This window comes from Harpia harpyja, chromosome 22 (genome assembly GCF_026419915.1).
Source record: "Harpia harpyja isolate bHarHar1 chromosome 22, bHarHar1 primary haplotype, whole genome shotgun sequence".
NCBI lineage: Eukaryota > Metazoa > Chordata > Aves > Accipitriformes > Accipitridae > Harpia > Harpia harpyja.
Window position 1 is genome coordinate 21,549,436 of NC_068961.1, and position 11,598 is coordinate 21,561,033.

The following is an 11,598-nucleotide window of genomic DNA, read 5'->3' on the forward strand; positions in this document are numbered from 1 at the left end:
AAAGATACTCCACCTCTTCCTTCAGTGCACGTGCTGCCTTTTCTGCTTTCCCCGTGCATATGAACCCACCAAAATATGGAAGATTGACACTTTTCAGTTCTTTAAACCCTGAGCATGCCTGCAGCATCCATCAGTTAGGCAACCAGCAAGCTGAAGCCGCTGCTTGCCAGCCACACCGTTCACAGGACTGCAGAATCGCCTTTCTCCCATTTGACTCCCCGCATCGACAATCTTCCTCAATTCATTGTATATATACAATATATACATTACACAAAACAGAAGGAGGCCCACCATTAATTACTCATCTACATAATGTCTAGCGCAATGGGAGCCTGAGACTCCAGTGAGTTTCCCAGACGCTGTCTAAATAATGTAGATAGATGATAATTCTCCTCGAAAGCAGTCAGCCCATTCTGAGGGCAAGCCTTCCTCATTTTATTCACATAAAGCTTCCACTGAAGGGGTACACTGAAAAAAGCAGGCAAGATTTTCCCCTGTAGTGACTCTATTTCCCCAAATGTCTCTTTATCTCCCTGGTGGTCTTGTCTGTGCACAAATTAGACCAGCAAATGTTTTGCACGAGTAAGAATTGCACCACTAGCTTATCCCAAACAGTAAAAGCAAGCGACGATTCATAACCATAGTCTTATACTCTTTATTTTGCAGAATCTAGTAAGTAGACAGAAAAAGAAAAGAAAAAAAAAAAAGAGAAGACTTTTTTTCCCCCTTTCAGCAGTAATAATCCTGGGGCTATTTATAAGGTGTATATATCACAGAAATCCAATAAAACAGGACTGGAAGTAAACATGAGATCATCTAGACTATCACACTGCCCTGAGTCAGGACAACTGTACTTGTGTCATTCCCGATAAATATTTGCACAGCTTAAAATGCTCCGGTGATGGGGACTCTATAAAAATCCCTTGACAATCTACTCCAGGACTGCATTACGCCTGTTGTTAGGAAAACTGTCCCGATGTCAAGATAAATGATGGAGGAAGTTAGCCTCCCTTCTAAAGTTTAAAAAAAAAAAAAAAAAAGAAAAAAAGCTAGAGGAAAAAGTTACTACCTAAAGCAGATGCAAAGGCCATCTGAAACAAAGACGAATAGCCAAACGAATTGTAGGGCAGAGGGGAAAGCTGAATGCCTGGGATTGTTTTGCTGGGGAAGAGCCTCCAAGAGCAGTAAGAAACAAACAGAAAGAGAGGCTGGAGTAACCTGCCTTGGGAAAAATGTAAACAAATAGGTTTTCAAACAGAATGCTACCTGGAAAGAAACAGAGTTGGAAAAAGCAGACCACAAAAAAACCCTCTTCTGTTGGAGTCCTATTGTGTTTGGGCAAATAGGCCTTTGCAAATTTTCTGTAAATATTGCATCAAAGAAATGTTGCATTCTATCGTCAGCCTCTTCTTGAACACAAATACCCCGAAGGACCCTAGACCTCGGCTATCTGCGCAGGTCAGGAACGTACATTACAAAATCTCTTTTAAAAAAAAAGAAAAAAAGGGGCATTGTTTTCAATGATTCCTAAATATTTACACGTTCTTCTCATACACAAGAGGGTATAGACTTCAACTATTGCTTGAAAATATTTGGCTGTATTGCTTCACGAGCCCTTTTTTTCTAAACCGCGATCGGTGATATTCTATCAGGCCTTTTTCTTTAAATAAACAACAGTATTTTTTAGATTCGGGATCACTCCAGAAGGAGTAAAAGAGAGCCTTTCCCCCCGCCAAAGCCCCGTCACGTAAAGCCCGTTTGCCGATACCTGCCTCCCAGCAGAGCCCCCCGGGCCCCCCCCGGCCCGCCCGCCCCGGCGGAGCCGCCCCCGCAGCCCCGGGCAGGGGGGGCCGGGCTCCCCCCGCAGCCTGCGCCTCCTCCATCGCCGCCCGCGCCCTTGGGAGGCGGGAACGGGGCGGCGCGGGGGGGGGTAACCCACAACAACCACTCCCGAGCAAAATAAAACCCGCAACCAACCGAAAGAGATGTTCCGGGAAGAAAATCCTGGCGATTGCGACGCCCTGACGCATCTCGGCCCCCAGTACGTCATTTTCGCTCCCGGAGGGGCGGGCGCGGGGCAGGGGCTGGCAGCCGGTCCCGTGTCGTCCCCCCCCGGGATGGCCCCCGGGAGCTTGAACAAAGGCAGGGATTGCCAGGGGAGAGGGCGAACGCGCGGAGCCCACCGGGAGGCGGCTGCGGCCCCCCCCCCCCGGCCGGCCCCGGCCCCGGCCTGTCCCCAAAGCCGGAGGTTTGGGGTCCACCTGCCACAGGAGCGAGAACCGTCCCCGTCCCCCCCGCTTCGGACCGCGGGAACTTTGCTCCGGAGTGTCTCCTCCAAATGCTCCCAGCGTACCGGCCTGCTGACGGGCCGCGGGCTTCTGCACTTGCCCCTGGAAATACAGATTGTGAGGAAGACGTGGTCCAAAACGCAGAAAAATACCCAAGTCTTTGTCAAAAAAAAAATAAACTGGAAATCGGGCACGCTCCAGCTTCTCCTTAGCTTTGTTCCCCTCCGATAGACGAACGTACAAGCTAATAACATTGACGTTGTTTCCCTATGTATTTGAAATAATTAATAAAAGTACTATTAGCTTCAAGAATCACTGAATATGCACAAAGTTGCATAACCGTAACCCCAATTTCTTTAACCTGGAATTCTCTGGAAATCTGTGGGTGCAATATTCACTCAGGCAAGTAATCTTTACTTAAGAAAGAAGTATTTTCAGAGTCTTATGATTCCTGAATACCTTTCCCTCATGTACAAAGCCACCCGTAATTGTTTTCACAGGGCCAGGGGGAACAAAAAAATTGGCAGAAAATTGGCAGCCCCAATTTAAGGGGGTAGGGCAATGGCATCCCTTAGCGTTACTCGTGCTATACAGGGACAAAGCATGCTGTCAGGAGTAGTTACTAAAGGAGTAGCATCAACAAACCATTTTATAAAACTATCTGGAAAGATAAGCCGGTCCTCCCTTCCAAGTAACACAGACTTCACAACCAGGTAGTAGCACAGTCACGGTACATTAGCACGCAAAGGAGCTGAGAAAGGTTGGAGAGAAAGGAGTTGATGGGAGTTCGTGTCCTCTTACAGTAAGGTTATGAAATGTATAACCAGAATGACACTGGATCAGAAGCATGCAAATAAACGTACAAGGGAATAAACTGACTTCACCTGTTTATGTAGAAGTTCAAGGACATCAAAATATAAATCACTCTATTTTGTTGGAACAGATAACTGTACTCTTGATAGTCTAAGAAGCGTTGCATAATCTTTCCCTACACTTTTTTCCCATGGCTTCACTACCATCAGCTCTGTGATCCTGGCAACAGGTAGAAGGCAACGGCCAAGCCAAACATCAAGCACATCCCTTTCAACTGTTACTCCTTAGCCCGAAATTGAAAGGGATTTCAAAATGAGATTTAGACTAAGAACAAACAAAAACGTATCTTTAAAGGACGTGACAAATTTTGAAATTCAACCTACTCGTGCATCCAGCCTCTCAGAACATGCTTTCTGAGTAGCCTGGCTGTGACTTTGGGCAGTATTTAAATACAGCTACATATTCATAGGGCCTGGTCCTCCACTCCCCCTAATGTGGGGCAAAAAAACCCACCAAAAAAGTAACTGGATCCTGCATGTGCTGGGCTTGTAGAATCAGGCTTCCACATGTAACTAAAAACAGTTGCATGCCCCTAGAAGTAATACTTTTATCTGACCATTTAACTACTATTCAGGCAGACAGTCTTCCCAAGAAAAATTCAGTGATGGCTTGAGAAGTTCACTGTTCACAAAATGTACTGTTGCTGCCCACTGTTTATCATCTATCCATAAAGTTCAGTAACCAAACCACAGAGTTTAAATACATTAATACATAAATGAAATAATCACACTCTCTTTTCTTTTTTTTGACATACAGCTAAGGAACCCCAAGTACCTGAAGCATGGAAACATGAAATCAGTAGGGCTCTGTGCCGGCAAAACTGTATTTGCAATATCTAAACTAAACTTCATCATTTTCATAAGCAACGTCTATAATTTTCTAGGCATGCCTCTGCCAGTTTAGGGTGGATGGAGGTAACATTTTAGGACTGACATAACTGATGGCAAATGCCCCTCACATAGATAGTATATTTTGAGAAATCTGACCATTAACCGGCACAGTTTATTTTTCTTGGAGGAAAAAGAAGATGGCTGGAACAAGGTATGCTGGCAAAACATAGTTTAGCAGGCAGGGGAGATGCTAATATTAGCGCTATTTTGTTGGTCTACTTCGTATATTAGCAAAGCATTCCCAGCAGAGACCTCAAACTAGAAGATAAACATGGTGAAATAGAGATGGGGCAGGTTGACATGACAGAAGAAAAGGAACAGGAGAGGTAAAACGAGGTAATTTTTTCTTTCGTTGTGATGGAATTATTCTACAGAGATGACTTAAGCAAGCATCCTCCGGCAAATCTACTGCAGTTGCTGAAGATGCTGCTGTCCCTATCTGTCCACCCCTACGTTCTGCCTGAAATTACTTGGTGGAACAAGAGACCATGTGCTATGCTTCAACCGTCCAATTTCAGAGCCCGCTGCGTCACTGAAAACTCACTTATTTCAGAAATTAAAGCTAATATGCTACACAATGCATAGGAACAGCTGAAGCATAAGACGTGCCAGCCCGTAGAAACAGCAACCTGTAGCTGAGAGATGGGATGGACAAGTGGCTTTAGTGCATTTATTCTAATTAAATGCCCCTGTAATTACATTGAAATGACCAGGGAAAATTTCCAGAAGGGATGTAGTTTTGAAAAGCAATTCAGAGGAGTTCAGAAAAAACTATGAGTGAGACAGGTCACCTACGTAAACTAGGGTCATTCATTCTGGAGTGTCGGTCATGAAACAATAGGACTTTTCAACGTGAATTTTACGCACACCTGAGTCCCACTTCTTGTGCTCCGTACCCCAGTTATGCATTAAAAAACAAACCCCAAACGTAATTATGGAAAAAATAATGCTTGTTATGAATGTGCCACTGCTAAAGACGAACTGCTAAAGATGCTCCTTATATCAGTGCCAATACAGAAATAAAAAGTACAAACTTCAACCTTGAATTCTAGTCTATCCTAATGCCTTTGTCGTAGGAATCGTCCACAAACTTAGTTGTGCTGCTATAGCCAGTGTATCCAACGCGCATTGCCCACACAGTCAAGAATAACATACATGGAAATATCAAATAGGTGAATTAATATTCATCTTTTTCAGATGTCAGACCTAAGACTGCTTGCTGAAGGTCACCGAGCGCATTTCAGAAACGTCTGGAAAAGCCCTTCCCAATTTCCAGGGGGGTTCCAGACAAAAGGCCCCGCTGGGCGCCGGTGGGCCCCGCCGCCTCAGAAGCCCCTGAGGGAACCGACCCCCCTCACGTCTGCGGCGGCGCGGGCACCGCGGAGCCCGGCTCGCTCCGGTCCTAGGCAGAAAGTCAACTCTTCCCGGGTTTTCACGTGAAACTTTCCTCACTGAGGTCGGCTACGCAGCCATTACATACCATCTGCAGTTACAACTACCGATCCTCTGCCGGCTCCAGACGCAGAGACCGACGGACGTTACCGCGGGCTGCGGGCCGGCCCCCTGAGGTACGGAGGGCTGGGGGTACCGCGCCTGCGCCTTCCCGCCTCGCACCTCCGGTCACTTCTCCCCCCCGCACCAACAAACAAATAAAACCGGGTAACTACTACCTTGTATGTAAACGTTAGTATTTCCCCGTGAGGCGAAGGGAGAGGTTTTTCTTCAAAAGCTGCTTTATTGCAGCGTACCGGTGCCTACCGTGCAATGGTCCTACCCAGCCCCCCCCGCCTCCAGTTACAGCTGTTGATTTCTAAACGGGTTATTCTGACCCAAACCGCGGAGAATTTCGGGCAGGAGGGAGCGGAGCGGAGCGGAGCCGGGCGGCGGCGGTCGCGGTACGTGCGGGCGGCCCCGCCGCCGCCTCCGCCGGGAACACGGGCAGCGCCCGGCCCCGGCAGCGCCGCATCACTTTCGCCTGTTTTTTACCTTTTTGCTTGTTTGTTTGTTGTTTGGTTGGGTTTGTGGGTTTTTTTCCTGGGCTTTACACGCAAACCCGGCTGCTTCAGCCTCGCCGCAGGCCCACAAACGAACGCGTGTCCCGACGGCAGCGCGGGTGGGTGCCCGCCCGCAGCCCCCCTCTCCCGCCCGGGCGTGGGCAGCGGCGGGCTGCCCCGGCCGCCCCCGGCAGACGTGACTGCGATGAGGAACCGGCCGGGCTGGACGTTCTCAGCGCAGCCTTCTCCCTTCCTCCCCCGACCTTTATTACCGCTGCCCTCCCGCCCCCCCGCAGCACGCTTCGTGAGGAGCCGCGACCGCCCTCACCGGGGTGGGCGGCAGCCGGGCATCGCAGCCCCCTCCCGGGCCCCCTGCGCTCCCCCTCCCTTCCCCCGCTCCCGCCGCTCACATCAAAAAGGGGACTGGCGAGCCCCCCCCTCCCCGGCCGGGGCCCCTTCCCCGCCCCGCGGCGGTCAGTCGCGCCCCCTCCTCTCCGCCATTGCCCTCCCTCCCTCCGCCGGCGGGAGAGCAGAGGAGGGCGCCCGCCGACCCTGGCGTGCGGGTCCCCGGTCAGCGTGCGAGCCGCCGCGTCCCCGGAGGGACCCGCGGGGACCCCATGCAAAGGGGCGCGGGTGGCGGGGGGGAGCCCGCGCGTTCACTTAATCGCCTCGCCGTGCTGTGATTCCCCCGGCGGGGCCGGGTCCGTTTCCAGCGGAGACGCGGACGCTGCCCTCGTTCACCGCTAACGCAGAACGCCCGGATAAATTAATTTATTTAATTAAAACCCAGTAACAGTGCGGTCCTCCCTAGGTGGCATCTCCTCGCCGCGCGTAAATAGCCGCTGCCGGAGGGGGGGGGGGCGGGAGCAGCCGGGCCCGGTGGGGAGCGGCGACTCCCCGAGTCCTTCGGGGGGGGGGGGAGCGGAATGGAGGCGGGTGAGGTGGGGGCGGCCACGGGCTGACACACCGGGTGGAGGAGCGCGGGAACGGCGGGGGGGGGGGGGCGGCTGGGAGCCGCCGTGCGTGCATGTGCGAGGAGGGCTGACGCACACACGCGTGTGTGGGGGAGTGCGGGGGGGGGGGGGCGCGCGCAGACGCGCGCCCGGAAGCTCCGCTCCGCTCCGGGGGCGAGGGGCCCGCGGCGGGCGGGTCGGCAGCACCTGATGGCGGCGGCGGCGGCGAGCTACGCCGGTGCGCCCCCCCCTCCCCGCCCCCGGCGTGCCGCCCGCCGGGGCTACGATGGATGGCGAGGGACAGCAGCGGGGGCTCGATGGCCGCACCGGCTTTCCCCGCCGTGCCCGCGGCCCCGGCGCACTCCGCGCTGTGTGCGCTGAGGCGGAGGGGGGGGGGGCGGCAGGCGGGTCCCGCCGCGCCTGAGGGGGGCAGGAGGCTGTGGGCGGGAACGCGCCCGCCGCGGAGGGGCGGGAGGGGGGGGGGGTGAGGCTCCCGCCGCCCAACGGCGCCGCGCCGCCTCGCACCCCAGGGCCCGCCCCGCCGTCCCATTGGCGGGCGGAGCCGTCCTTCGCGCGGCGCAGTGGCCAATGCGGGGCGGCGCCGGCGGCGGCCGCGCCCCGCCCCGTCTCGGTGTGTGAGCGTCTCGGTAAGGCGGCGGTCACGTGTTGTTTTGCTCTTTAGTTGGGGCACTCGGTGCGCGATGTGTTACTTACGGCGAAACTCCCGCCGGCGCCGGCAGCAGCCGCGGCGGCACCAGCAGCGGCAGCAGCACCACCAGCAGCAGCAGCAGCGGCCGGGGAGCGGCAGCGGCGCAGCCGCCGGTACCCGAGCCGGGGAGGACGCCGGGCGGCCGCCGGCAGCGCCCGCTGCCTAGAGGCGACGGCGGAGGACCCCGCTGCGGCTCCGGGCAGCCGCGCTCTCCCTGCGGAGGAATAACTTTATTTTACCCGCTTCCCGCCACCGCCACCACTACCCCCCCCCCCCCAGCTCTCCGCGGCGTTCGGCCCCCAGCCCCGCTCGGCGGCGGCAGCGAGAGGAGCCGGGCGGCGCTCCCGCCGCGGGGCCGGGGATGGCGAGCCCCGCCGTGCTGGGGCTGCTGCCCCCCCTGAGCTCCCCGCCCGGCCCCAACCTCAACAACAACAACAACAACAACCAGGGCGTGAGGAAGTGCGGGTACCTGCGCAAGCAGAAGCACGGCCACAAGCGCTTCTTCGTGCTGCGGGGTCCGGGCGGTGGGGAGGAGGCGGGGGGCGCCCGGCTGGAGTACTACGAGAGCGAGAAGAAATGGAGGAACAAGTCCGGGGCGCCCAAGCGGGTGATCGCCCTGGACTCCTGCCTCAACATCAACAAGCGGGCGGACGCCAAGCACAAGTACCTCATCGCCCTCTACACCAAGGACGAGTACTTCGCCGTGGCGGCCGAGAACGAGCAGGAGCAGGAGGGCTGGTACCGGGCGTTCACCGACCTGCTCAACGAGGGCAAGGCGGCCTGCCAGGGGTCCCCCCACCGCCACCTCGCCTCCCCCTTCTCCGCCTCCTGCAGCGCGGCCGCCGCCTCCCTGGCCGCCGCCGGCGAGGACCTCAGCTACGGGCTGATCGCCCCGGCCGCCGCTGCCTACCGGGAGGTCTGGCAGGTGACGCTGAAGCCCAAGGGCTTGGGGCAGAGCAAAAACCTCACCGGCGTCCACCGGCTCTGCCTCTCGGCCCGCACCATCGGCTTCGTGCGCCTCAACTGCGAGCTGCCCTCGGTCACGCTGCAGCTGATGAACATCCGCCGCTGCGGCCACTCCGACAGCTTCTTCTTCATCGAGGTGGGGCGCTCGGCGGCCACCGGCCCCGGCGAGCTCTGGATGCAGGCGGACGACTCGGTGGTGGCCCAGAACATCCACGAGACCATCCTGGAGGCCATGAAGGCGCTGAAGGAGCTGTACGCCTTCCGGCCCCGCAGCAAGAGCCAGTCCTCCTCCTCCTCCTCCTCCGGTGGGGCCGCCGGGCCCGGCGGCGGCGGCGCCTCCGCCACCCACCCCATCACCGTGCCCGGCCGCCGGCACCACCACCTGGTCAACCTGCCCCCCAGCCAGACCGGCCTCCTCCGCCGCTCCCGCACCGACAGCCTCGCCGCCGGCGCCGGCAGCAAGTGCACGCCGTGCCGGGTGCGGACGGCCAGCGAGGGCGACGGCTGCCGGGTGGGCTCGGCGGCCGGCAGCCCCATGAGCCCGGGCCCCGTGCGGACCCCCCTCAGCCGCTCGCACACGCTTAGCGGCGGCGGCGGGGGCCGGCAGGCGGGGAAGCTGCTGCCGGTGCTGGCCGGCGGCGGCCTGCAGAGCAGCCGCTCCATGTCCATGCCCGCCTCCCACTCGCCCCCCTCCGCCACCAGCCCCGTCAGCCTCTCCTCCAGCAGCGGCCTGGGCTCCGAGGCGGCCCCCCCGCATCACCCGCAGCGCCCGTCCAGCGGCAGCGCCTCCGTCTCCGGCTCCCCCAGCGACGCCGGCTTCATGTCCTTCGACGAGTACGGCTCCAGCCCGGGCGGCGACCTGCGGCCCTTCTCCTCCTCCTCCACCGCCAGCAACCGCAGCAACACCCCCGAGTCGGTGGCCGAGACCCCCCCGGTGCGGGACCCCGGGGGCGGCACCGACCTCTACGGCTACATGGCGATGGAGCGGCCCCCGAGCGGCCGCCTCTGCTACCGGCCCTGCCCCGACGCCGCGGCCGACCGGGGCCATCGGAAGCGGACCTACTCCCTGACCACCCCGTGCCGGCAGCGGCCCCCCCCGCCGCAGGTCTCCTCCGCCTCCCTCGACGAGTACACGCTGATGCGCGCCACCTTCGCCGGCAGCGCCGGCCGCCTCTTCCCCTCCTGCCAAGCCGGGGCTTCCCCCAAAGTGACCTACACCCCCTACCCCGAGGACTACGGGGACATCGAGATCGGCTCCCACCGCAGCTCCGGCAGCAGCAGCACCAACCTGGGCCCGCCGGCAGCGGGCGGAGGAGGAGGAGGAGGAGGGGGGGGGGGAGATGACGACGGCTACATGCCCATGACCCCCGGCGTGGCCGCCGCCTTGGGGCAGGGAAGCCGGGGCGGCGATGACTACATGCCCATGAGCCCCACCAGCGTGTCCGCCCCCAAGCAGATCCTGCAGCCCCGGGCGGGGCTGGGTGGCGGGTCCCCCGGGAACAGGAGCGGCTACAAGACCAGCTCGCCCGGGGAGAGCTCCCCCGACGACAGCGGGTACATGCGGATGTGGTGCGGCTCCAGGCTCTCCGTGGAGAGCTCGGACGGGAGGCTGAGCTGCGGCGACTACATCAATATGTCCCCTCGGGACCCCCAGCACGGGCCCCAGGCTCCCTCCCTCACCCCCCCGGACTTCTTCTTCGCCCCTTCGGGGCACGGGCCCGGCGAGCCCCCCAAGCCCGGCTGCTATTCGTACAGTTCCTTACCCCGCTCCTACAAGAGCCAGGGCCCGGCGAAGGACAGCGACCAGTACGTCTTCATGAACTCCCCGGGGAGGACGATCCCGGAGGAGGCGGTGTGCGGAGCGGGCCGGTCGCCCGCCGGCACCTTCGCCCCCTCCAGCCACACGGTGCCTTCGCCCCTGCGGCACAGCCGGACCGAGAGTTTCCTGAGCCAGCGGTGCCAGCGGGCGGCCCGGCCCAGCCGCCTCTCTCTGGAGACCTTGCGGACGATGCTGCCCAGCATGAACGAGCACCCTCTGCCGCCCGAGCCCAAGAGCCCCGGCGAGTACATCAACATCGACTTCGGGGATGCCGCCGTCTATTCGCCCCCCTCGCTGCCCGCCGACAGCCCGGCCTCCTCCCTGGGCTCGGGCACGGGGCAGAGGCGCTCCCCTCTCTCTGACTACATGAACATCGACTTCGGGTCACAGTCGCCCTCCCAGTCGGGCACGGTCTCGGTGGGCTCCCTGGAAGCGCTCTCGCCGGGCTCTTCCTCCAGCACCAGCCAGCCCGAGGGGCGCTACCTGAAGGCGGCTGTGGGGGTGGCCTGTTCGTCCAGCCCGTCCGATGGCGGGGATTACACCGAGATGACCTTTGGCATGGCCACCACCCCACCCCAACCCATCGTTCAGAAGCCAGAAAGTGCCCGGGTCGACAGCCCCACGGCTGGGGTGAAGAGGCTCACCCTCTCCGGGGTGGAGGCTTTCATCCTCTCCAGCCCTCCCCCGGACCCAAACCGGGGGGCCAAGGTCATCCGGGCGGATCCCCAGGGGCGCAGGAGGCACAGCTCGGAAACCTTCTCCTCCACCACCACTGTGACCCCCGTGTCCCCCTCCTTCGCACACAACCCCAAACGGCACAACTCGGCCTCGGTGGAGAACGTGTCCCTCAGGAAAAGCGAAGGCCTGGAGGAGGAGCAGGGTAGCAGCCCCATGTGCCGGGAGACCTCGGCTGGCTTCCAGAACGGCCTCAACTACATCGCCATCGACGTGGTGGACGGGACCCTGGCAAACCGTGACAAAGCCAGGTCGAGAGCCAGGCACGTCCTGAACGGCGGCGTCAACGGCGTGGAGATGAGCGCCTATGCCAGCATAGACTTTCTGTCTCACAACCTGAAAGAAGCGAGTGCTGTGAAAGGTGAGTAGCT

The 11,598-nt window shown here is 59.3% G+C and overlaps 1 protein-coding gene and 2 long non-coding RNA genes across 4 annotated transcripts in view; 1 reads left to right on the top strand and 2 right to left on the bottom strand.

Annotated features, from left to right (window-relative positions):
- The window catches only part of LOC128135263 (uncharacterized), a 30,577-nt gene extending 24,146 nt beyond the window's left edge, over nt 1-6,431 (bottom strand). The window contains exon 1 of the long non-coding RNA XR_008233034.1: nt 6,038-6,431. This is a non-coding gene — a long non-coding RNA (uncharacterized LOC128135263). The remainder of the gene's footprint in view (nt 1-6,037) is intronic.
- A 350-nt stretch (nt 6,432-6,781) lies between these two features.
- Nucleotides 6,782-8,285, bottom strand: LOC128135198 (uncharacterized). The gene is made up of 2 exons (XR_008232992.1): nt 8,177-8,285; nt 6,782-7,921 (listed from the first exon to the last, which is right to left on the bottom strand). It is a non-coding gene; the product is annotated as an uncharacterized LOC128135198 (long non-coding RNA).
- The window catches only part of IRS2 (insulin receptor substrate 2), a 31,197-nt gene continuing 27,519 nt past the window's right edge, over nt 7,921-11,598 (top strand). For both annotated transcript variants that reach the window (XM_052773906.1, XM_052773905.1), the window contains exon 1: nt 7,921-11,588. In XM_052773906.1, the coding sequence (XP_052629866.1) occupies nt 8,069-11,588 (3,520 nt within the window). In that variant the 5' untranslated portion in view covers nt 7,921-8,068. The remainder of the gene's footprint in view (nt 11,589-11,598) is intronic.